At 42.5% G+C, this 26,759-nt stretch overlaps 1 protein-coding gene across 3 annotated transcripts in view; it reads right to left on the reverse strand.

Annotated features, from left to right (window-relative positions):
* ATF1 (activating transcription factor 1) overlaps positions 1-24,473 on the reverse strand; it is an 84,473-nt gene extending 60,000 nt beyond the window's left edge. Inside the window, exons 1-2 of one of the 3 annotated variants that reach the window (XM_032420454.1) lie at positions 24,162-24,403; positions 17,532-17,630 (exon numbers count right to left, since the gene is read on the reverse strand). In XM_032420454.1, the coding sequence (XP_032276345.1) occupies positions 17,532-17,624 (93 nt within the window). In that variant the 5' untranslated portion in view covers positions 17,625-17,630; positions 24,162-24,403. Of the gene's footprint in view, positions 1-17,531; positions 17,631-24,161 lie in introns of all 3 variants that reach the window. The other 2 variants (XM_032420455.1, XM_032420456.1) reach the window with 2 other exon arrangements.
* Positions 24,474-26,759: the final 2,286 nt, after the last annotated feature.

Below are 26,759 nucleotides of genomic sequence, written 5' to 3' on the forward strand. Positions count from 1 at the left end.
CCCTGCCCTCAGACATCCTAATTATCAACTTCCCTTTCTCCTCTTTGTATGTGAGAGGGAAGGGAACGTCCTTCGAGTAGTCATCCAAAAACATGGGGACCATCACCGAGCCCTAGGGTATTATGACCATCAACTGGAGCCTGTGGCATGGGGATGTCCCCTTTGCCTCAGAGCCATTCCTGCCACTTTCCCTTGTAGTTAAAGCCGCTGAAGAAATAATCTAGGATCCCCTTTAACCTTCTGTGCCCCACGCAGTAAAGGCCCTCCTGAAGTCTCCTCACACTCAGCACTTCTCAGTCATCTCACCTCCTAGGACATCCTGCTGCCCATGGCCCCTCACAGAACTCTTTCCTGCTACAATAACCTTAACCCTGCTAGTCTTTCTCCCCTCCTTCACTGACGAAACCCCTCATGACTGCTTAATGCTGACAGACCATCCTTCGACTCCCTGTGACAATTTACACAAAACTCCTCTAACCACTGCAGATTTTTAACGGTTTACTGATGGTTCTTATTTAAAGGATGAAAATGCGGGGCGCCTGGGTGGCTCAGTCGGTTAAGTGTCTACCTTCAGCTCAGGTCATGATCTTAGGGTCCTGGGATCAAGCCCTGCATCCAGCTCCCTGCTCAGCGGGGAGTCTGCTTCTCCCTCTCCCTGCTCATGCTTGTGCTGTGTCTCTCTCTCAAATAAATAAAATCCTTAAAAAAAAAAAAAAAAAAGATGGGGGTGCCTGGGCGCTCAGTCGTTAAGCGTCTGCCTTCAGCTCAGGTCATGATCCCAGGGTCCTGGAATCGAGCCCCGCGTCAGGCTCCCTGCTCAGCGGGGAATCTGCTTCTCCCTTTGCTTCTGCCCCTTCCCCCCTACTCGTGCTCTCTCTCTCTCTCTCAAATAAACAAAATCTTTAGGGAAAAAATAAAGGATGAAAATGCTAAATATCATGCTAGGTATGCTATTACAACTTCCTCTGAAGTCACTGAGGCAGGACTTCTACCTCTGGCTACACAACAGGCTGAATTTTATGCCCTCACTCAGGCTTGTACGTTGGGCAAGGGTAAAACTGCAAACATTTATACCCATTGTCAGTATGCCTTTGGAACATTATGGAAACTACGGTTTCCTTAACCTCTAATGGGGATAAAATTAAAAATGGCTCCTATATCCAAAATTTACTAGACGCCATACTTTTGCTGCTGCTCTGGCTATTATTAAGGTTCCTGGGCATTCCAGACTCGACCTCCTGGGTGCCAGAGTAAACCTTGCTGATATTGCTACCAAAATCACTGCTCTCAAGGAAACCAAGAGCTAAACCTCTGTCATGGTCCAAAGGGATGTTCTCCCAAATTATCATTTGGGAACACTAACAAGAGATACCCAACAATTAGCCCCAGAGAGGGAAAAACAATATGGGAAATCTAGAAAGTATTGTTGTTTTGATAAAAAAAAAATGCTGGTTTGGACCAAATGAAAATCCAGCCCTACCAAAAATTCTAAAGTTCCCACTTACTACTGTGCATGCATTAAACTATTGTCTACTGACAAAATGATTATCATTCACGAACCAGCACTGGTAGGGAAATATTAATAAAGCCACAAAAAGTGCCTATACTCACTTGTCCTTCCAGTCCAAAGAACAACTGAAAGAAACTTGTTTGCACAACCGGATTTCATACAGCTTCCCTGTCTCATGGATATATAAGTATGATTTAGTTATGGTTTGCATGCTTTCTCAGTGGACTGAAGCTTTTCCTTGTAGAGAGGCCAATGTTTTTTCTGTGCCTAAAATTCTCATAGAAAAGATTATCCCTACACCTGGAGAACCTTTCTCTAAACTTGATAGTGATTGGGAAACCCATTTTTCCAGTCAGGTGGCTTCAACAAGTCTGTGCTGTTCGGCCGGTTTTACAACACTTTCATTGTGCATACCATCTTCAATCCTCAAGGTCAGTCAAACACATAGATGGCACAATTAAGACTCAATTGGCAAAATTTGTAGAGACCCTCCAAACGCCCTGGTTAACAGTGCTGTTAGTCCTTCCAAATTTCAGATCCACCCCCTTTGGAATTCATAGATTCTCATTTTTTGAGATAGTCACAGGACGTTAATACACTTGGCCCCTGCCTCCTCTGACCCACAGTTGATAAAAAGAGATATACTCCAATGTTCTAAAGACCTATCTATTAAAAATAACCATGCTTAGGGGCGCCTGGGTGGCTCAGTCGGTTAAATGCCTGCCTTTGGCTCAGGTCATGATCCCAGGGTCCTGGACTGAGTCCCACCATCGGGTTCTTTGCTGGAAATGACCTTACTAGTTACTGCTAACCAGCCTTGTGCCACCAAACTCTAAGAAACAGACTCTTGGATTCATGTGACACATCTAAAGAAAGTACCAAACCCTAACTGGCCCTGCACGCCACCTGGTGACCTGAAAGTAAAGATTTCCCGGAACCAGGGGCACCTGGGTGGCTCAGTCGTTAAGTGTCTGCCTTCGGCTCAGGTCATGATCCCGGAGTCCTGGAATCGAGCCCTGCACTGGGCTCCCTGCTCACTGGGGAGCCTGCTTCTCCCTCTCCCACTCCACCTGCTTGTGTTCCCTCTCTCCTGTCTCTCTCTCTCTGTCAAATAAATAAATAAAATATTTTAAAAAAATTAAAAAAAAAGATTTCCAGGAACTGAAGCAGATGCCATCTGACAAGACAGCTTTCCCAAGATGTCTGGACCAGGCCTGTGTACCTTTTTCTCACTGTTGCTTCTTCTCATTTGTGAAAAGACAATGAATGCCCTTGTCTGCATTTCCCAAACCCTTGTGAAGGGAGGGAAACCTCTTCTTTTGATTATGGCCTTTCAGAAACAGCCTCATTGTGATCCCATGACAAATTAATTTTTCACTTGCTTCTTCTACAAGGTTCGGAATTCATAAAAGTATTTCTTTCATCTGAACTATTAACTGATTCTGGATTCTTATCCAAATTCATGGTCTCTGAATTTACAACCTTACCAACTATAACACATTTGGTTCCAAACAGTTCTTTCAAGATAACAATGCTGTTTTAAAATGTCTTTGAGGTTTTGCTGTTTTGAAAAAGTTCATCAGCTATTGCTTCGTGTTTATACCTGCACTCAGTTAATTCTTTCAGTGTGCTCTTGCTGTATTCACTATTCTGCTTTCGTGGCAGCTTTAAGTGGAGACTTCCAAGAGGCATAAACAACTTCAGGTTTGCTTCCATAGGGGTAACTTTTCTCCCTTAAGTTGGAATAAGTGCCAACAGATATTTTTAGTTGGCGACTTTCAGATCTAGGATCCCAGTTTAGAACCATTATACAATCTGAAATTGTCATGTTACTTTCTTCTGTATTTGTTGCCTATCGAACTTTTGTAAAAATGATGTTCCCAATAAGGAAATGATCTTCAGTGCTTATGATCTTGGTAAATATGGACTATAAGGTGGGCAGTGCCTGAGAGTTCTCCCTCCTAACCTTCCTTGTTACTCAAATGTGACCTTAACTGGTTTCCAATTGCTATGTATTTTCCATCTGATATGGGGCATGACAACCAGGAAAAGTCTTTCCTGGCACTGAGGGTCAAAAGGTCACTGAATTTAAAAAACCTGACTTTTGATCAGCTATGCTTTCAGAGAAAGACCTTGATCAAAAGGGTGAAATAGGAAACTTAATAAAGGGAAACCTCAACTAAAGTGGAGTTGGGAGGCCAGAAGGGGGAGCCCTACCACTCAATGGCAAATACAGACTCAAAAGAAGAATGGTTAACAGGAAGAAATCAATTACAGGCCCCAAAAGGCAGAGATGCACACTGCATCTCCTACAAGAAATTGACTAGCCCTGCAATTCGTCAATGAGAAACAATTATCACCCTGAACTGGTGCCTTTCTGGGATGGACTTTCTTTCAAAATAACCACTGCTGGGTTGCCTGGTGGCTCAGTTGGTTAAGCATCTGTCTTCGGCTCAGGTCATGATCCCAGGGTCCTGGGATCGGCGGTGTCAGGGTCCCTGCTCAGTGGGGAGTCTGCTTCTCCCTCTCCTCCCCAGTCGTGCTCTCTCTCCCAAATAAATAAAATCTCTAAAAAAAAAAACAAACTGCTGCCAACTCCCTCCTCCTCCTCCTCCATAAAATAACATTCCTCTCCTTTGTTTATGGGACCTGTCTATGGTTTTACCAGAGCCTGCATGTCCCGGATTGCAATTTTCTGTTATTCCTGAATAAACTTATTTTTGCTGGTAAATTAACTGACTGTTAGATTTTTAAGGTCAACAGACCCTACAGCCATTAAGTGGGTTAAAAAGGTAATACTAAGAACAACTCTACATTCATAAATTTGACAACTCAGAAGTAATGCATCAATTTCTTGAAAACCACAAACTACCAAAACTCAGCCATGATAAAACAGCCTGAATAGTCCTGTAAAGAAAAGAAATTCCAGGCTCCAGTTTCACTGGAGAGTTTTATTAAACATGTAAAGGACAATTAATGCCAATTTTATACAATCTCTACCACAGACCATTATCTCATGAATTTAGATGCAAAATCCTCAACAAAGTATTAGCAAACAGAATCTAGCAACATATAAAAAAACGGCCCAAGTGCTATTTATTTCAGGTATGCAAGGCTGGTTTGATATTTAAAATCAATCAATGTAAGCCACCACATCAACAGGCCAAAGAAGAAAAAAATCATCACTGCACACTAACTGATGCAGAAAAATCTCATTTCATGGAAAAAAAAAACAAAACACAACTCTTAAAAAACTAGCAATAGGGGCGCCTGGGTGACTCAGTCGTTAAGCGTCTGCCTTCAGCTCAGGTCAAGATCCCAGGGTCCTGGAATTGAGGCCCACATCGGGCTCCCTGCTTAGCAGGAAGCCTGCTTCTCCCTCTCCCACTCCTCCTGCTTGTGTTCCCTCTCTCACTGTGTCTCTCTCTGTCAAATAAATAAAGTCTAAAAAAAAAAAAAAAAAACTAGGAATAGAGGGAACTTCCTCAAACTCACAAAGAACATTTATAAAAAAACCCTACAGCTAACATCAGACTTAATGATGAGAAAATGAATGTTTCCCCTTTAAGACTGATACAAAGAAAAGATGTCCATTCTCACCACTCTATTCAACGTAGTTCCGGGAGTTCTAGAGAGTGCAATAGGGCAATAAAAAAGAAATAATACAGGGCGCCTGGGTGGCTCAGTTGGTTAAGCGACTGCCTTTGGCTCAGGTCATGACCCTGGAGTCCCTGGATCGAGTCCCGCATCAGGCTCCCTGCTCGGCAGGGAGTCTGCTTCTCCCTCTGACCCTCCCCCCTCTCATGTGCTCTCTCTCTCAGATAAATAAATAAAAAATCTTTAAAGGGGCGCCTGGGTGGCTCAGTCGGTTAAGCGGCTGCCTTCGGCTCAGGTCATGGTCCCAGGGTCCTGGGATCGAGCCCCGCATCAGGCTCCCTGCTCAACAGAGAGCCTGCTTCTCCCCTTCCCTCTGCCTGCCGCTCTGCCTACTTGTGCTCTCTATCTCTCTGTCAAATAAATAAATTTAAAAAAATCTTTAAAAAAAAATTAATTAAAAAATCTTTAAAAAAAAGAAATAATACATATTGTTAATAATTGGAATAAATCAGAATAACTGGAATAAAATTGGAAAAAAAAGAAGTAAAACCATCTCTATCTTTAGATGACATGACTGTATATGTAGAACATCACAAGAAATATTAATAACAAAACAAAAACAATCATCACTCCTAAAACTAATGTTACAAGATGTAAGATCAAAAACAAGAATCAACTGCATTTCTATATCCTAACAAGTAAAATCCAAAATCAACACAATATCATTTACAACAGCTCCAAAGAAAATATGCAATATTATTTACAAGTGTTGCAAAGAAAATGAAATGCTTGGGTATAAGTGTAACAAAACACATACAGGATATGTATGCTGAAAAAGACAAAATGCTATGGAAAGAAATCAAAGGAGATTAAATAATTGGAGAGATTTACTATATTCAAGGATTAGAAGATTCAATAAGATACTAGTTCTCCCCAAATTGATCTGTAGGTTTGTAGACACAGACAAGTTATTATTGCAAAACTTACTGCAAAAACTTATATGGAAAGGAAAAGGCCCTAAAACAACTGTGAAAAAGAAGAATAAAATGAGAGTAATCTTTCTTCTGGATGTTAAGGATTACTATACATAGTAATCAAGACAGCATGGTACTGGTGTGCCTGGGTGGCTCAGTCGTTAAGCGTCTGCCTTCGGCTCAGGTCGTGATCCCAGGGTCCTGGGATCGAGCCCCACATGAGGCTCCCTGCTCAGCGGGAAGCCTGCTTCTCCCTCTCCCACTCCCCTGCTTGTGTTCCCTCTCTCACTCTCTCTCTGTCAAAATAAATAAATAAAATCCTAAAAAAAAAAAAAAAAAAAAGACAGCATGGTACTTACAGAGGGACAGCACATAATCAATGGAACATAACTGAGAAGCAGAAGTAGATAAACACGCCCAAATAATTTCTGACAAAGGTGCAAAAGTAATGCAGTGGTGCTGTAGCAATTGTACATCCAGAGGCAAAACAACAAAACAAAAAAACAACCCAAAACTCTCAAATCTATACAAAAATTAACTTAAAATAGATCATGGACTTACATGTAAAACATAAACCTATAAAATAAAAAAATCTTTGAAATTTAGGACTAGCAAAGAATTCTTAGACACCAGAAGCACAATCCATAAAAGGAAAACTTGATAAATTGGACCTAGTCAAAATTTAAAACTTTGGGCTCTGTGAAAGACCCTGTTAAGCAAATGAAAAAGAAAAATCATTCTTCCATTCTCCCATGCCATCCATGCTGGAAACATCCATATAAACTCATCCAGATTTCTAAGTTACTCTATAGGAGAATCTTTCTCTACCAAAAAGTGAAACCCAGATGACCTAGAATATCCAAGATGTTAGATAGAGTATCTCTAGATAAGAAAGGATTATCGGGGCACCTGGGTGGCTCAGTCGTTAAGCGTCTGCCTTCGGCTCAGGTCATGATCCCAGGGTCCTGGGATCGAGTCCCACATCGGGCTCCCTGTTCGGCGGGAAGCCTGCTTCTCCCTCTCCCACTCCCCCTGCTTGTGTTCCTGCTCTCGCTCTCTCTCTCTCTGTCAAATAAATAAATAAAATCTTTAAAAAAAAAAAAAAAAGAAAGGATTATCAAAGGCACTGATGCACACACACATTCTTAGCTTATCCCTGGATAAACCTTGAGTTAAGTCCTCATGTCAAAAATATGAATGGCATGGGGGCACCTGGCTGGCTCAGCTGGTAGAGCATTGTGACTCCTGATCTTCGGGTTGTTAGTTCAAGCCCCACAGTGGGATGTAGAGATTACTTAAAAATAAAATCTTAAAAAAAAAAAAAAATGGCATGAAGATCATGCTGTTTTAAAAGTGTTTCGGAGCCAAGCCTATTTGTAATTTCTTCCACTATTCTCATTTATCCTCATACTCTTCCTGGAGGCAACAAAGGACTGGTGACTGTGGACTCTGGAGTTATGGTGGGCACTATGATGCACCTCGCAGATCCCGTTTCTCTAGTAAAAGACTTACTCCCCAGCTGCTGGAGTACGGTTGCTGGCAGTGTTCAGCTGTCAGCCCTCTTTGAAATTGCGTTGGCTGATGAGTCACCTTGTCTAAGGTCACATATAGCCCTTCCCAGTCCAGGTCAGTCAAGATCCAATGACTGGTGCATGCTGGGATATGAAGGTCTGGCTGGCCCCTTCCCCCTATTCTGAAGAGTTATCTCATCTTCAAAGCTCTCTATGGGGTCAGCTGAGGCCTTCATTGAGACTGAGTCCCACTTCTCCCTCTGCCCAATCCTGCTTCCTTCTCTTCTTTTCTTTACTTTTCACAGGTGGTAATCCCAAGAGGACTCCCTAATAAACCTCCTGCATGCTAATCTCCATCTCACAGTCCACTTCCCAGGAAACCCAAACTGTGAAGTCAAACTGCTGGAATTCAAATCACGTCTCTAGCCTTACTAGTTGCATGGGAGTTAGAAAAGCACAATAGGTTGACATGAGGTTTGAAGGCATTAAAACATGTAAAATGCTTAGAAATGCACCTGGCACACAGTGGACATTCAATTGTTACTATCATCGTTTTCCCTATTCACACCTGATTAAAGTATACAAATTTCTCTACAATATGAGAATTACTGAAAGTTATGAGCTGGTAAAGACCTTAAGAGATCGCCAAGTCTGACACGTAATTTCCAGATGATGAACATCAAGTCTTATTAAATAAGTGACTTAGTCAAAGTTCTAGAGTCACTAAGTGACAAAACCCGGGTTCCAACCCAGTCTTCTAACTGCTTCCATCATTCTTTGCATTAAGGAAGACTGCCTGCCTCTCAATCTACATATAATTTGTAATTAAATGAAATTCAACTAGTACCAAGTCCCTCCCCTTCACCTTCCTGCCATAATTGAACCTCAGCTCTCTTCTCAAGAAATCTGCCTCTCCTACAGCTCTCTCCTGCACTCATACCATGAGCCTACAGATAAGGGACATGTTTCCTTTGCTTTTCATCAGTACTTCCAGACCACTGTCCCTTCAAAGTCCTCCCCTAAAAGCTCCCAACTTCAAGGCTCATGGCAGCAGACGGTCCTTATGGCAGTCACGTGCCCTCATTTCTTTTTTTTTTAAGATTTTATTTATTTGACAGAGAGACAGCGAGAGAGGGAACACAAGCAGGGGGAGAGGGAGAAGCAGGCTTCCTGCGGAGCAGGGAGCCTGATGCGGGGCTTGATCCCAGGATCCTGGGATCGTGACCTGAGCTGAAGGCAGACGCTTAACCAACTGAGCCACCCAGGCGCCCCATGTGCCCTCATTTAGGCATTTAGTAGCCAAACCAACCTATTCTAATACCACTCCTGATATAATGTGCTAATTTCAATATGCAACATTCAGTAACCTTCCACACCCAGGCCTCTGTCTTTTATTCTTCTCCAAAGCCCTGTCCTCCACCCTCCTCAGCTACCTGCTCCTGTTGTCATACCCTACAAGGTTTCTAAACAGGCATTTTGGGCAGGACAATTCTTCCATGTGTAGGAGTATCCTGCTCAATGCAAAACATTTAGCATCTCTGGTCCCTGCCCATTGACTACCAGTGGCACCCTCCCTACCCCCAAACACACACATATTTCCAGACATCTCAGTGGGGAAGCAGTACAATCCAGTTGAGAACTACTCAAATCTTATCATTGTCAATAAATGCACCCTCCATAATCTCAAATTCAAGCATCCCTCTAAGTATCACTACTTCCAACTCATTACCTCTACTACTTGGACTCTCAACAATTCTTGGACTCCACAGGAACCTATAACCCATGGAACCTAATATCTTTTTCCCTACTCTTGACCCCATGAAGTCTCCACTTCCTTCTTTATACAGCTTAAATTTTGTGCCCAGCATCATAATCCCTCTATCATACACATCATCAATGTCCTTGTCTTTTCTTGCTTCATTATAGTCCCTTAACTAAACATCGACCCTGTTAACTCCCCTACTCTATGCCTGTAACCTGAATGCAAACCATACCTGAATCAGACTGGAGAAAAACGCATAACTGAACTTAACAGTCTCACTTTATTTTTTTTTAAGATTTTATTTATTTGACAAAGAGAGAGAGAGGACTAGAGAGACAAGTGGAGGAAACAGTAGAGGGAGAGGGAGAAGCAGACTCCCCGCTGAGCAAGGAATCTGATGCGGGGCTCGATCCCAGGACCCTGAGATCATGACCTGAGCTGAAGGCAGACGCTTAACCGACTGAGCCACCCAGGCGCCCCAACAGTTTCGCTTTAAACTCATGATCAAACCTCAAGTGGACTGTTCACAGTTTCCATCAATCCTGTTACATATCCCTAGCCCACTTACATCTCCTACTGTCCTGGCAGACTATTTCATACTTTCTCCTCCTTCCCTATCTTCTCAAAGCATTTTATTTCACTGAAAAGCAAGTAAGTTATCAAAAGAGGGGTGCCTGGGTGGCTCAGTGGTTAAGCAACTGCCTTCACCTCAGGTCATGATCTCAGGGTCCTGGGATCAAGCCCTACGTCCGTCCGGCTCCCTGCTGGGCGGGGAGCCTGCTTCTCCCTCTCCCTTCCCCTGCCACTCCCCTGCTTGCGTGAGCACTCTCTCTCTCTCTCTCTCTGTGTCAAATAAATAAATAAATAATCCTAAAAAAAAAAAAAGTTATCAGAAGAAAACTTTCAGAGTATCTCATCCTTACGTAATCTGTATTTACTTTCTAACTGTGAATGATGTACCTGTGCTCATATAAAATAAATTTTTCCCCTTGTAGACTAAATCTCGTTCCCGCCCCTCCTCAAGGACATCATCCCAGGATTGACCTCTCTTTCCTGTATCATCAAGTTTTCCCCTTCTATTTAATCAATCCCATTGGTATACAAACAGGCTATTAACTCCTATCTTAAAAAGTAATAATAAAAGTAAAGCTTTGGAGCTTTGACCTACAACCCTCTCCAGCAACTTCATTTCTTAGCCCCCTTTGCAACAAAACCCCTCAAAGGAGTTGTCTATTCATTCTGTTGTCAGTGAGTGTCTACTCTTTTTCACCCTCTCTTTTTCCACGCTCTTTTGGATCTAATTAGATTTTTATCCCCACTCCCACTGAAATAGTTCTTGTCAAGGCTGTCAATAAACTCTATGTTGCTAAATAGTCAATTCTTGTTATTTGTGGTAGTTATAGTCTATAACATTGCATGTACATGAATTAGCAAATACTGAACCACTGCTCTGGGGGAATATGGAGTTAGGTTCCTGCAAGCCTCTGGGCACATTATTTTCATCAACTGGTCAATATATAACCTTGTTTTAAGTGTTTCTATTTAAAGACACCTTTTTTGGTATATACATTGTTAAGGCATTAATACTGAACTCATGGACAGCAGCACTACAACTCCTATTTGAATGAAACTTACCTCATGCATTCTCTCCTCCTGGTACTCAACACTACACTTCAGAGGCCATTTTATTTATTTTTATTTTTTATTATTTTTTTAAAGATTTTATTTATTTGACAGAGAGAGAGAGAGAGAGAGCACAAGTAGGCAGAGAGGCAGGCAGAGGGAGAGGGAGAAGCAGGCTCCCCACTGAGCAGGGAGCCTGACGTGGGGCTCGATCCCAGGACCCTGGGATCATGACCTGAGCGGAAGGCAGCCACTTAACCGACTGAGCCACTCAGGCGCCCCTCGGAGTCCATTTTAAACAACAAAATCACTAACAAAAAGCATAAAAATGCAAAAAATATGCCACTAATTAGACCACCAAAAGAACTATTTATAGCATGAGAGCTAAAATAAGACGACAAAGCCCTGGTGCCTTGGTTCAATGTCAGCTGGAAGGGTGTGCATCAAGTGACTCCAATTTTTCACCACTCTGGGCAATGACCACAGAAGTGCTGGGTTGATTTTGGGATTTGAAAGAGAGAGGAGCGCACGCGCACAAGTGGGGGGAAGGGCAGAGGAAGAGGGAGAGAGAGAAACAGACTCCCCGCAGAGCGTGAGGCCAACGAGGGGCGCCTGGGTGGCTCAGTCGGTTAAGCATCTGCCTTCAGCTGAGGTCATGATCCCAGGGTCCTGGGATAGAGTCCCACATGGGGCTCCCTGCTCAGCGGGGAGCCTGCTTCTCCCTCTGCTGCTGCTCCCCCTGCTTGTGTGCTCATGCTGTCAAATAAATAAATAAAATCTTTAAAAAAATAAATTCATTGTCTGACAGTTCTCACAACTGTTATCATCCTCACTTTTTTGGTTATTTTGATTTTTAAACAGTGGGTTATTTTTTCTTACTTTTTGTATATTTCATAACTTTTGCCTGAATGATGGATATCCTGTATAACACAGGAGACTGAGGAAACAGTATAAAAATGGGTATGGCTCAGGGCGCCTGGGTGGCTCAGTCGGTTAAGCATCTGCCTTCAGCTGAGGTCATGATCCCAGGGTCCTGGGATAGAGTCTCACATGGGGCTCCCTGCTCAGCGGGGAGCCTGCTTCTCTCTCGGCTCCTCCCCCTGCTTGTGCGCTCGCACTCTCTCTCTCTCTCTCTCAAATAAATAAATAAAATCTTTAAGAGAAAAAAAGTTTGTTAGGAACTAGAAAATGCTTGCTTCTTAATACCTCAAATAAGAAAAGAAAAACTGCCATTGGTTGTCATCGTTGTCAGTCATTTGTGCACTGGGAAAGATTCTACAAGGTGAATACTGACACGTTTCTTCTAGGAAACAGTTACCAGGCCACATCCACAGAACTTGACCATAAATGAAGCTCTCTTTGCTACCCCTTTTAAGGCAAATGAGTCTCGGGGCGCCTGGGTGGCTCAGTCATTAAGCGTCTGCCTTCAGCTCGGGTCATGATCCCAGGGTCCTGGGATCGAGCCCCGCATCGGGCTCCCTGCTCAGCGGGAAGCTGCTTCTCCCTCTCCCACTCCCCCTGCTTGTGATCCCTCTCTCCCTGTGTCTCTCTCTGCCAAATAAATAAAATTAAAAAAAAAAAAAGATTAAAAAAAATGGGTACGGCTCTTTTTCTGCAAGCTATTAGTGGGGGGCTGAGGGGAGGGGTTGAGTCAATCTCTTCAGGAATTAGGCTGGGTTGGGGTTCTGTTGTTATGATTACCTTAAGTGCACTACCTGCTTCAACTTCCTCTAGGGCAACCCTCTGCTTAGGGTGGGAGGCTGGTTTGCCTGAGGGTTTTTCTCAGTGTTCTTGCTCCACCCTCAGCTTTGGGGTTTTCTCAGGGCACCTTCCCCAGAGGCTTTCTCCATAGTCCCCCAGGGGCAGACTGCTGTTGCTTTACTTGCTAGTAGGGAACAGGGAAGTCCTCTGTTATCCTAGCTGAGTCTCAGTCTCAGGCAAGCCATTATCCCTGGGTCTCAGGGCATAGGGCTTTCTCCCAGTAGTAGGAAAACTAATAGTCTGAACCCAGAAGTTTCCTCCCCTTCCCTCAGGTTTTATGGGTTTTTGTCTTTTCACTCCTCCCAGCCACAGTGGAAAATGGCATTTATTCCCTTCCCCCAGTGGCTTAAAGCTCTTTTCCATAGGGAGAAAAAAGTCCAGGTAGGCCTGTACCACCTAGTGAGCCTAACCTTTGTCTCCCTTGCTTTCCTCAATCTTTTTTTTTAAAGATTTCATTTATTTATCTGACAGAGAGACACACAGCGAGAGAGGGAACATAAGCAGGAGCAAAGGGAGAAGCAGGCTTCCCGCCGAGCAGGGAGCCCGATGCTGGGCTCGATCCCAGGACCCCGGGATCATGACCCGAGCCGAAGGCAGGCGCCCCTCCCCAACCTTTCTCATGAGAAACTGCTGGGAGACCTTGAAGAAAACCCTACAGGTGGGTGTTACCTACCCTGTGTCTGCAGCCCTCAAGGATTCTACAGTCTCATGCTAACCCACACTTTGACTTCAGCAATTCATTAAAAACTTAGCTGAATGCTTCTTTACCCTTGTCTGACAACCCTGCCTTCTTCCTGTGCTCTGTTACAGATGAGCCAGATCCCACCTCCGATGAGTCAAGGGAAGTTATGACTGTGTATTACAGCTCATTCTTATTTTAGGATGGGAGCAATACTCTTCAGCTTTCTATATCCTAAGCAGAAGCCAGAAATCCCTTTGTGAGTTTAAATACCACCTATATATCCACAACTCCTACATTTACATTTCTAGAGTCTGGACTTCTCTGGACTCCAGATCATATATATCCAGCTGCCTACTGGATAAATCTATTTGCATGGTTTGGCAGACAAACTCTAAGGTGGCCCCCATGACTCCCACCTCCTGGTATTCATGCCTTTGAATAATCCTTTCCCCTTGAGTGTGGGAGGGACCTGCAACTTGCTTCTAATCAGTAAGGCAAAGACAATGGGATGTCATTCCCATGATTACATTTTATGGCGAAGGAATGGCATATCATTTCCTTGATTATGTCGTATGGTATTATACAATCTAGCGAACTCACTCTCACCCTCTCACTGGACTTAATGGAGCAGGCTGCCATGCTGTGAACTGCTTATGGGGAGGGCCACATGGCAGCGAATTGCAGATGACCTCTAAGATATGAGGGTGGCCTCCAGCCAACAAAAAACTGAAGCTCTCAGTCCTACAGCTGCAACAAAATGAATTCTGCCAACAACCTGAGTGAAGTTGGAAGAGGATTCTTCTCCAGTCCAACCCACAGATAAGAACCCAGGCCCAGCCCATACCTTGATTGCAACTTGAAACACCAAAGCAGAGAGAACCTAGCAAAGGAGTTTCTGCCCTCACAGAAACTGTGTGATAACATGTGTTGTTATGAGCCATTAAATTTGTGGTAATTTGTTTTGTAGCACAGAAAAGTAATACAGATAGCATCACAAACTTAACATGCCTAAAAGCCAAATTCCTGATTGCCAATAGGCCTCCCAAAAGAAAAGAAAAACAGGCTCCAGTGTTGTCCATCTTAATAAGTGGCAACTCCATTCCTACAGTTATTCAAGCCAAAAACTGTAGGGTCTATCTTAACTTCTTTTTTTCTCTAAAACCCACATCTAGGGGCGCCTGGGTGGCTCAGTCGTTAAGCGTCTGCCTTCGGCTCAGGTCATGGTCCCAGGGTCCTGGGATCGAGCCCTGCATCGGGCTCCCTGCTCTGCAGGAAGCCTGCTTCTCCCACTCTCCCTGCTTGTGTTCCCTCTCTCGCTGTGTCTCTCTGTCAAATAAATAAATAAATCTTTAAAAAAAATAAAAAAATAAAACCCACATCTAATCCAAAAGTAAACATTGTTGGCTTTACAACCAAATCATATCCAGAATCTAACTTTATCTCACCACCACCACTACTACCTTGATCCTAGCCATTATCACCTCTCATGCACATTATTACCTCTCATGCACATTATTTTAACAGCCTCCTAATTGGTTTTCCTGCTTCTACTCCACAAAGCAGCCAAAATGATCCTATTAAAACATCAGATAATGTTTTTACTCAAAACACTCCAAAGGATTCCCATCTCATCAAGATTAAAAGCCAAAAGCCTTACAGTGGCATACAAGGCCTACCTTACCTGGCACTCTCCCTTCCTACCCCAAACCTCCCTGCCTCATCTTGTATCATTCTCCCCTCATTCATCTGTCTCCCACCCCACCAGCCTCTGTGCTGTTCCTTAACTATGCCAAGCACATATCAGTCTCAGCATTTTACAACTCTTAGTTCATGTAAATGAAGAGTTCTTTCCACTAATGGGACTTCTCTGACCACTTTATGTAAGACAAGTCCACCCCCTCCCCACCAATCCCCATCCCTCTTACCCTGCTTTATTAGTCCCCACAGTACATACTATGAACTGATATGTTTTATTGCCTGTCTCCGCAAAATTAGAAGTCCACAAGAGCTGAGACTTCTGTTTATTGCTATGTCCCCAGCTTATACTGAATGAATGAATAAATATTACTGCATTAGATATGGTTTCCTTACAATATTTAGAGTCTAATGAAATCATCAAGCCACAAGAATTCAGACATGAAGTCAGTGACATTATTTTTCAAAATCACTACAAAATTACTTACCACTTAGAAATGTACTTATTCTACATCTCACTGTAAATATGCTTCTAAGGAAACCTGGAAAACATTCACATCTAACCAAAATAACAGAAGTATACAAGTAAGCCAAGTGAATTTAAACCTTTCTGTGAAGGGCTCTATTAACAGAAAGATGGCTGAAAGACTCCCTAATTGTTTTTCCAGCACCATCTGGAGAAGATAGCATTATTCTACACAGATACAGCCAAATAATAAAGAAGGATGCATCAAGCTTGAAGGATTAATCTTTTAGGGCCTTGTTTCTCAAATTTTTTGGTCTCAGGACTCTTTATACTCTTAAAAATTACTGAGGACCCCAAGAATTATTATTTATGTGGGCTTTTAATCTTCTAACACACTTAAAATTAAAACAGAAATTTTAAAAATATTACACAGTTCATTTTGAAGTAATATAAATCAGACACTAATATAAATAATATGTTCTTATTTACATGACTAAACTTCCCTACCCCCAAATTAGTGAGAGAATGACATTTTCCATTTCTGCAAATTACCTTAATATTTGAGTTAATAGAAAATGACTGAATTCTCTTACCTGCTTTTACATTAAATATGTTGCCATATGTTGTTTTGGCTGAGGTATATGAAGAAAGTCTGGCCTCACACATATATGAAATTGGAAAAGGGAGGACTGTTTTTAATAGTGTTTTCAGGTAATTGTGGATATTCTTCTTTGAAACTTAACAGGTTGTAGTTTCTTAAAGGTTGTTTGCAATATACAATCTTAATGTTACGTACTTTTTAAAAAGATTTTATGTATTTGAGAGAAAGAGAGGAAGAGAGAACATGTGCAAGCAAGCACAAGTGGGGGTGGGGGGGTGAAGAAGCAGAGGGAGAGGGAGAAGCAGACTCCCTGCTGAGCAGAGAACCCGACACGGGACTCGATCCCAGGACCCCGTGATCATGACTTGAGCCGAAGGCAGACGCCCAGCCGACTGAGCCACCCAGGTGCCCCTTAATGTTTTATCTTCTGTTAACATTAAAATCCATTGGTCTGGGGTGCCTGGGTGGCTCAGTTGGTTAAGCCTCTGCCTTCAGCTCAGGTCACGATCCCAGGGTCCTGGGACTGAGCTCCACATCAGGCTCCCTGCTCAGCGGAGGGTCTGCTTCTCCTTCTCCCTCTGGCCCTCCTCCCTGCTTGTGTTCTCTCTCTCTCAAATAAATAAATCTTTAAAAGAAAAGAAAAGAAAATCCACTGGTCTACCTTGCACTCTGAATGAATCTTATACCCAAGCATGATTCTGTAACACAATTTTGTAACTAAAAAGTCTGTAACTACTGGGAAACTGTCAAGTTTACAATGGTGAATACAAGTTTTCCAAAATTCTAATTTTTGCTTGAAAGTTCAAGTCTTATCACTGGCAACAAATACCATCTGCTGTTTTCCTTGAAGTGGGTCACGTGCATGGATCAGACAATTTGAAATTTATAAAATATCAGTTCTGCAATATGCATGCCTATCAACTTAAATTTGCTAATGTATAAACCTATTTTCCAGTTCAGCAAAAGATTTCCTATATATCCACAATAAATCTACTGAATTGAAGATGGTTTGCCTCTTGAAACTATTAGTCTGTTTAAGTTAGCTCAAAGAGATAAATAATTTTTCATTTTTCTTATGCAGAAACAAAATCAGTCTGGAAAAAAATCGAAATAATCATGTACCACATAAAATGAAATCTACTTCAAGTTTTGAAAAGTATATACCTATTATAACAACATTAAATGTTCTCTGTATAGAAGAAAATAAAACTGAAATAATCTTGATAGGATGTTTAAATCAAATCTACCTTCCTTCCAATACACTTCAACGTTTTACAATTCTTTTTGCTTGGTTCTTTTTCACAAAATATTCCTCATTAGCTCAATATTTTGGCTAGATCCTGCCTTACCTGTTGAGCAATATGAGAAATATGAGCTCCCTGAACCGCTGAACCAGGCTGCGGCGCTGCCTCTGAAGTGTTACTCTTGTGGGAATCTTCCATAATCAACTACAAGGGAAAAAAGTCAGTTATAAGATGATTTCTAACTTCATTTCCAAGAAATCCTAAGACATTTCTTTCCTTAACGTGTACTTTTTCAGAGGAACAAGACGAAGTTTTTCTATGCTATGGGCTAAGCTCAATTTATCCAGACTCAATATGTTCTGATGTTCTGTTCTGTGTAGAGATCTAATTATAAGATCTCCAGATATGGCAAATAAAAAGCACTACAGAATATGTATAATATACTGCATAGTTGTATAAAAATTGGCAACCTGGTTGCCTCTGTGGAAGAGAACTGGTAGCTATGGAACAGAGATAGTAAAGACTTTTCCTTGCATATTCAAAGCATATTGCATTCCTTGCAATATCAAAAATTTTGATCCACGTGAACATTTAAAATTTAATAAATGGCACATAGATACATAAATTATTGTGACTAAATTTTCAAGTGTTATCCCACTTAAGAAGTAGGATAGTCGGGGCGCCTGGGTGGCTCAGGTCGCGATCTCAGGGTCCTGGGACTGAGCCCCACATGGGGCTCCCTGCTGAGCGGGGAGCCTGCTTCTCCCTCTCCTCCCTGCTTGTGCTCTCTCTCTAGCTCTCTCTCTCTCTCAAATAAATAAAATCTTAAAAAAATAAATAAAACGCAGTTTAAAAAAAAAAGAAGTATGATAGTCTTCCTGTCCATGGACACAAGCACTCTTCTTCAGTCTAGGGAACAATTTCTAATTGCACGTATAGTTCTACGTAGAGAATTCATTAAGTAAAAGCTGAACAAATAAGTAAGTACAACCATAACTAAAGAGGTTCTAAAGATCTAGATGATCTAGATAATCAACTGCAGGATATGTAGGTTAGGTAAAAATGAGAATAAATGGCTTATGAAAGATGGAATATGTCAAATGGAAGGACAACCACTTAGAAAAAGACTGCTAAAAGATTTGGGCAGAATTTAAGGTTTTTAATTATTACATACAAAGGCATAAAAGAAAAAAAGAGGGGGCTGGCCAGCAAACATGAAAAGATGTTCAATATCACTAATCATTAGGGAACTGCAAATCACAACTACAATGAGATATCATCTCAACACCCATTAGGAAGGCTAATATTTAAAAAAAAAAACAAAACAAGTGTTGGTGAGGATGTGGAGAAATTGGAGCATTTATGCACTATGGTTGGGGATGCAAAAAATGTGTAGCCACTATGGGAAACACTGTGGTAGTTACTCAAAAAATTAAAGATAAAATTACTGTATGAGGGCGCCTGGGTGGCTCAGTTGGTTAAGCAACTGCCTTCGGCTCGGGTCATGATCCCGGAGTCCCGGGATCGAGTCCCACATCGGGCTCCCTGCTCGGCGGGGAGTCTGCTTCTCCCTCTAACCCTACCCCCTCTTGTGCTCTCTCTCTCACTCTCTCTCTCTCTCAAATAAATAAATAAATAAAAATCTTTAAAAAAAAAAAATAATAAAATAAAATAAAATTACTGTATGATCCAGAAATCCCACACCCAGGTATATATCCAAAGGAACTGAAAGCAGGGTCTTAAAGATATATGTGTACACCCATGTGCATAGCAACATTATTTACAACCGTCAAAAGGTAGAATCAACCCAAGTGTGCATAGAGATGAATGGATAAACAAAATATGGTATATTCAAAGGCTACATAACAATCCAACCAGTGAACATACATAATTCATTTTCTTTTCTACCAAATAATACTATGATTAGTAACTTTGGTACATAAAACTTTTCCATAATTAAAATTATTTCCAGAGGATATATTCCAAAAAGGAGAATTACTTGATCAAGGAGTATGAATATCTAAAGTTTTCTGAAAGAATTACAGTCCATCAGAAGCACATGAGAAAGCAATGATAGGTGAAAACAATACACTGTTTTACACTTCTTTAATTCTCTATTAGTTGTGTGAGCTATCTGTTCATATTACTTATCCATCCATTTATCACCAAATCTTAGTGTTTTCTTACTGGCCTGTTTCTTTTTTAAAAATATATTTAAAGGTTTTATTTATTTATTTAGAGAGAAAGAGTGTGTGTATGAGCGGGTGGAGGGGCAGAGAGAGAGGGGTCCTAGGATCGAGCCCCGCGTCAGGCTCCCTGCTCAGCAGGCAGCCTGCTTCTCCTTCTCCCACTTCCCCTGCTTGTGTTCACACACTCTCTGTCTCTCTCTCTCTGTCAAATAAATAAATAAAATCTTTAAAAATATATATATATAAATTTCATCTCTATCACGTGAATACAAATATCTTAACAGTGACTTAACTATGATTATTTTAAAACTTTTAATTTTGCCAAATTCATCTAATGCTTCCTATATTGTTTCTTCAACTGCTTTTAATCTTACATATAGTCCCTTCTTTAGGAAGAGCACAGTGATTTTTAATCTCCACTAATACAAGTATAATCCCACAGACAAAACACAGAGACAGCACCAAACCTGCAATTATGTATTTTCTACATACTGTCTGTACTGAAAATGCGTTTTTTAAAAAAAGATTTATTTTTAAGTAATCTCTATACCTAGTGTGGGGCTCAAATTTACAACTCCAAAATCAAGAGTCACACGCTCTACTGACTGAGACAGCTAGGCAGCCGAAAATGCCTTTTTTAACACTCCATTTCAGAAGACATGTTAGAATGTAGAAAAAAAAATATATAGTGCTAAGGCATTGGAAGAAACTATAAAAGATTTTTCAAAATCTTATTAAATTACTGAAAATGATACTTTTCTGTTTCACTGTGACTCACCGATTTTTCCTCCATAACAATATTATTAAGAAATCCTATATCTAATGGAAACTAACACAATCAACAAAACAACACATATTTCCTAGTAAAAGCCACTACAGTCAGCAAATAAGATTCTGGACAATTATTACAACCACATTTCCAATGGAAAATAAGATAGCCTATTCTATAATTTTTTAAAGAGAAATCAACTAGTCAGCTTTTTTTTTCCAAAATGAAAAGCTTTAGTTACATCTCATTGTAAACAATACTATATATTTTTTAATGTCAGAGTATAATCTTCATCTGCTCACTCTTTTCGGCTATTGCTCTACAAACTGAGGTTAAGATTAACAATCTGTTAAAAACTAGCTCAACACAGAATAAACTGTACACGTACAAAGGCATTTTCTATGAAAATAATGTATTTCCTGGCAGCAGATGGAAGCTTAACATTAGACCACAGTAAGAAGGGCAGAATCACAGGGGGGCAGTGAAACACAGCTTCAGAAGTGCCATCAACAGGAACGAGTTTGGGAGGCTGAGAAACTGCAGCAGGCTGTGATCTTGCTGACTATATATAAAGAATTTAAGTAAAAGGCATGGTACTTCTAAGAAAATTTGCAAAGAAAAGAATATTATATGATAGGCACTAAACAAAGAGCTTTTTTATATATCAATTCCTGGATTCCCTGTTTTAGAGATGTGTAAATTGAGGCTCAAGGAAATTGTCATTTACTATGGATCTCACAGTAAGATGTGAATACAAGACCTGAAGCCAGAACTATTTTAACTCAAAATCCATTTTTTTTTTATTCCATGCTGCCCCTCTTCCTCTAACATTGCCAACTTGTCCATCTGCCAAACTCCTACTCTTTTCAAGTTTCATCCCAAACATTAAGTTCGCAACTGCTCCAGGTCCTTTTTTCCTTCCTACTTCAACTGTGCCCTGCACATGTTTCTAATGAGGTCACTTAACACTCTGAATTGTGTTTATTGGCATGTCTGTTTCCCCCAGTCTTTTTTTTTTTTTTTTTTTGGTGTTGTTTCCCCTAGTCTTAAGTGCCTAAGGATAGGACCTGTATCATGAATGTATGCTCTGTGCCCAACAGAGACCCTCATGTATGCACTAAACAACAAACATCAACAAATACAGTTAGTATTCTCATTTGATGAATGAAGGTCTTAGTTTCCTCACCTATAGAGAATACTGAACTATGATAAGCTTGAGGGCAAGGAGTCTTTTGCTCGACATTTCCACAAGTGAACTCATGATCTCCCCTCAAAATTGTTCCTATTCGTCATGCTGAATTTCTTTCAGATCTTCCCATGTGCCTGCCTTGCTTTCTCTCACCCTCAGGCTTTCACACATGCCATTCCCTCTGCCAGAAACACTACTCCCCTTCTCTTCATGTGGCCTATTCCTTTGAGTTACTCTCCCAGGCATTCTTTCATGACTCCCTCAGACTAGTCAAGAAGCTCTGGCTGTATCCCCAAAGCACATGTTACCCCCTCTTCTCATGGCACTTATCCCAGTAGTGTAATGGCCTGTTTTTGGTCTTGCCACCAGAATGCAAGCTCTAGGGAGCCAAACACCATATCCTGTTCCCAATATAGCACTAATATCTTGCACATTTATTAATGCTGAATAAATCAATGTGTTTAGTAGGGTTTGTCAATACTATATATTTTTTAATGTCAGAGTATAATCTTCATCTGCTCACTCTTTTTGGCTATTGCTCTTCAAACTGAGGTTAAGATTAACAATCTGTTAAAAACTAGCTCAACACAGAATAAACTGTACATGTACAAAGGCATTTTCTATGAAAATAATGTATTTCCTGGCAGCAGATGGAAGCTTAACATTAGACCACAGTAAGAAGGGCAGAATCACAGGGGGCAGTGAAACACAGTAACAGTTAAAGAAATACATTTAGACAATTACTTCAACTTGGCTTTAGAATCAAGACAACACAGGCAAAAAAAAAAAAAAAAAATCCTACTTTAGAGATGGAAATTCATTATAATTAAGTAGGATATGTGAGGAAAAAGCATTTTTAGACGGGACTACCACCTACTGGTGATATAGTAGTACTGTACAGATGTATCACAGACCAAACATAACCTTAAAGGATAGTAGAACTAACACACTCAGTGTTAGGACAACTGTACTGATTCTAATCGGGACACCGAGGAACATGTATATTTACAAAATCTACAGGAAAAATAGCATTTTAATAAAACTGCTTATTTCTGTTGGTAACAAAATTCTCAAGATAAAATGCACTTTGCAAACATAAACAAACATGGCATACAAACTCATCACAAACCAGGCCAGTTTGACAAAGATGCTTGCCAAATCTACGTTGAAAAAGCCTCAGGAGGATACTCTCAATAAGCATTACAGGTATCCCCCACTTCTCGAAAATTCGTGTTACCGCACTGCACTTTTACGAAAAACCTATACTAGTACTTGATTTCACTAACCCACACCACTTCACTTTTACGAAAACCTACACTAGTACCTGATTTCACTAACCGAAAGAAATCTCAAAGAGGATTTTCACTTTCAGGAAAAAAGTTATAAATAGCATTCAGCGTTTGTTTGTTTCACAGCCAGCCATTACAGAGGCAGCCTGGACCACAACAGCACGAGTGGCCTGCCAGACTCCTTCCCCCAGAACTGCACTCAGCATCTCACCAAGTCTCCATAGCTTTGAAATGCGTCTGTGAGCATCGGGACTTTATCTCAATTTATTTTGTTAGTAAGATGAGTCCTAAGGTATCAGAAAAGCCTGAGAGATTATTTTGGGGGTCTGAGAACACTGAAAATGTTTTCCATATAAATTAATGGTAACTGCTTCTTCGCTTCAGGCCATTTCTCTTAAGGAAAGGTTTCACAGGAATGCCCTTTCTGATAGCTGAGGAAACCTGTACTAGCCCACAGCTCCTCAAAAACTAACAAAATCACCATTATTTAACACCTACAATGATTTTAGAGCAGATTAAGCTGCACGCTCCAACGTGTAGCTGATGCTGGGAACTACCATGCTTAGTTTCATGATACAAGAGAAAAGCAAAGAAACAGTTTCCTCGGCTTGATCCTCTGTCCAGAGATAAACAGAGGAGCTTCTACCATCCCACTCTCTCCTTCCTCGCCCATCAGCTACACCTTTCCAGTACTGTTTCGTGCGTCTGTGTCATTACTATCTACCTCCCCACTGGACCGTAAGCTCCCTGCGGGCAAGGGCTGCTTCTGCCCTCCACCGCCAGCCGCCCGGGGCCGCGCACGCAGAGGGCGGCCGGTGTGCTCCGTGGGCTCCCTGGCGGACAGAGCCGGTCTCGGGAAGCTGGGCGGAAAACGCGCGGAGGCCAAGGCCACGCCGCCCTCCCCGCCCCGCCGTCCCCGCCCAATCCCGAGACCTTCGACGGAGGGCGCTCGCCTTGGGCCGCAGAGGGGCCGCTTCAGAGGCGAAAGCCATCCCCGAGAGGAGATCTCCGGCTTTATTTTGGTTGGGGGGGAGGAGGGTGGGAGGCAGGGGAGACCGACGACTTAGGGGGAACAGCCGGGCCAGGCGCGAGAACCGGAAGGGCGCTCGGCCGGGGGACAGCGGGCAGCCCCTCCCCCTTCCGCCGCGCGCCCTCCGCGCCCCTCCCCCACCGCTGCAGCCGCGCGCGACCCCCCACCGGGCGCGAGACTTGACTCGGCGCTCCCGCCGGCGCCGAGTCCCCGCGCCCTCCCTCTGCCCGGGGACACGGGAACACGTCCCACCCCCGCCCCCTGCTTACCTGTGGCTGCCGCCTCGCCGCTGTCCGGGGCGGGAACTTCCACTCCCCCCTCCCAGGTGGATCCGAATTCTCTACCCACTTCCCCACCCCCTCACGCGGCGGGGGACGTGCTTCTGTCTCAGGGGTCAGGAGGAGCGGGGAGAATCAGTGTCACTTAACAGCCAACTGTCCTAGGCTACCGTTTCCTCGGCAGTCAGGGCCGCCACTGGCGGCATGATCTACACCAGGCCGGGGGCGGGGGAGGAGAGGGGGGCAAAACTGAGTAAGTGAGCGTGGGGGGTGAGGTTAAGGCGGTCCCTCCGTGCGGGCCGCCGTCCTACGTCACCACGTTGCTCACGTGACGTGCCGCCATCTTGTGCCGGGTCTCTTCGGACGGCAAGGTGTATGTCCCCGCGGTGTTACTCCGGCGAGAGTTGGAGGCGGAGGTTGCCTGTGATCATTTTTCGCTCGCGGAGCTCTGCCCGCACTGCCCCCACAGGTCTGTTTTCGGAGGCCCTAGCTGGCTTGGTGGGCTCGGTGTGAGGCACTTTTCATCAGTGGCGTCGCTCTCAGCTCAGCTCAACTCTTACTTGCTCTGGGTCAGGTGGTCAGACCCAGAACTGTCCCTGGCCTCACCTGCCCGGATCTCGTAGAGAGAAGGGACTAAAGCATGGAGGCTTGCCCTCCTCATCTTCTCTTCGTTTACGCAGCCTATTTTTAACCCCATAAAACTGCGTTGAGTTGCATCCTTTATATCCCATGTGAAAGGATCTTCTCCAAAGACTGATTTCACACATACACACGGTGCCGGCAGAGTGTTTTGAGCTCCACTAAGGGTGTCACACTGAAACAGATTTACTTCAACTGTTACAGTGGAGCGTTGTAAAATAAAATGTTACACGCCGTCATTTTAATACATTGCAAAAACTTTAAAAAATATTTTTAGGGGCGCCTTGGTGGCTCAGTCGTTGAGCATCTGCCTTTGGCTCAGGTCATGATCCCAGGGTCCTGGGATAGAGTCCCGCTTTGGGCTCCCTTCTCAGCGGGGAGCCTGCTTCTCCTTCTCCCTCTCCCCCTGCTTGTGTTCCCTCTCTCGCTGTGTCTCTCTCCGTCAAACAAATAAATAAAATCTTAACCTTTAAAGCCGGATAATCGGATTTAAAGCTCAAGAGTTACTGTGCCAGACACTCCAAAGAGCTCACTAACATTTTAGTTAATGCCATTCATTCAGCAAACATTGTTGACTATTAAAACAGGTGCCCTTATTTTCGGTTTTTGATTAGGCAAATGACCCAAACCTCTCTAAGCTTGTCTTCTTGTTATTAGAATTGAGAAGAGTATAATACTCATGCTGTGTTCCAGAATTATTTAAAGGATCAAAATGTCATATACCATAGGAAAGCACAGTGTCCTATAAAGGTAAGGAGTGAGGAAGAGGTTCTCAGACATCAGCCTTTCCTAATGAACAAAACCCAGTATCAATCATTCTGGAATCCAGAATATTAATGTCTGGAAGGCTGGCTGTAAGTCTACTGTTCTTTTGTGTTTGGTTGTTTCTTCCTTGGAACTCAGAATGCTTAACAAATATTGATCAGTAAAAGAGGGGTGGGGGACTGAAAAATGTTATCAAGAGAAACGAAATCTTACTGAAACCTTCAAACTGCATGGACTGCTTCCTCTTCAGTTCCTCTTCCACCTTTGAAGCATCTGAAGTTTAAATCAGATACTATGCTGTACAATGCTGCCACTCACAGATATTTCTAGCATACTTGTTTCTCATGGAAGTGTCACCAGTTGTACCTACCACCCTTCTGAACCTTGAGGAGTAACTGTAGAAGAAAAAAAAAGTCTTGGTTATGACACTCCCAGTTCTATCTGAATAGAAAGAGTTTATAAACCAGATGGGCAGGTCTTTGACTTTAGAAGTGAGGGAAAAAGGTGAAATGAAATAACCTAACTTTCAAAAGCCAAAGGTAATTGTGTAAAATAAACTAGTCAAGCCAGTAGTGGTGTCTCTTTGGCTCTTCTGGTGCACTGTTCTCTAGTTAAGAGGGAGAGACATTATTAGGAGATGGCTTTAATAATACTACCTATCCCAGGGGCGCCTGGGTGGCTCAGTCGCTAAGCGTCTGCCTTTGGCTCAGGTCATGATCCCGGGGTCCTGGGCTCGAGCCCCGCATCGGGCTCCCTGTTCCACGGGAAGCCTGCTTCTCCCTCTCCCACTCCCCTTGCTTGTGTTCCCTCTCTCGCTGTGTCTCTCTCTCTCAAATAAATAAATAAAATCTTTAAAAAATAATAATAATACTACCTATCCCATTAAGTCTTGTAGTTTGAACGAGTTTAATACAGGTAGAGTTAGAGCCACTCCCAGCACACAGTAAGCACTAAATGTTGGATTTTAATATGGAAAATACTGCAGTGTAAACACTGGAAGCTTAAATAACTGTTAAGTGGCCACACACCCTGAGAAGCCTCACAGGTTAACAAAAGGACTGAGCTGGAGTGGAGGACTTGAGAGCCAAAGATAGTTGCTAAATGCCCACAGGGGTTCTAAGAACTACAACCATACTATTTCAGATGACTCAGTTCTGAAACTGCTTGCTGCTTCATGTTAACTAC

The sequence above is a fragment of the Phoca vitulina genome, unplaced genomic scaffold, assembly GCF_004348235.1.
Source record: "Phoca vitulina isolate PV1807 unplaced genomic scaffold, GSC_HSeal_1.0 scaffold23, whole genome shotgun sequence".
Classification (NCBI taxonomy): domain Eukaryota; kingdom Metazoa; phylum Chordata; class Mammalia; order Carnivora; family Phocidae; genus Phoca; species Phoca vitulina.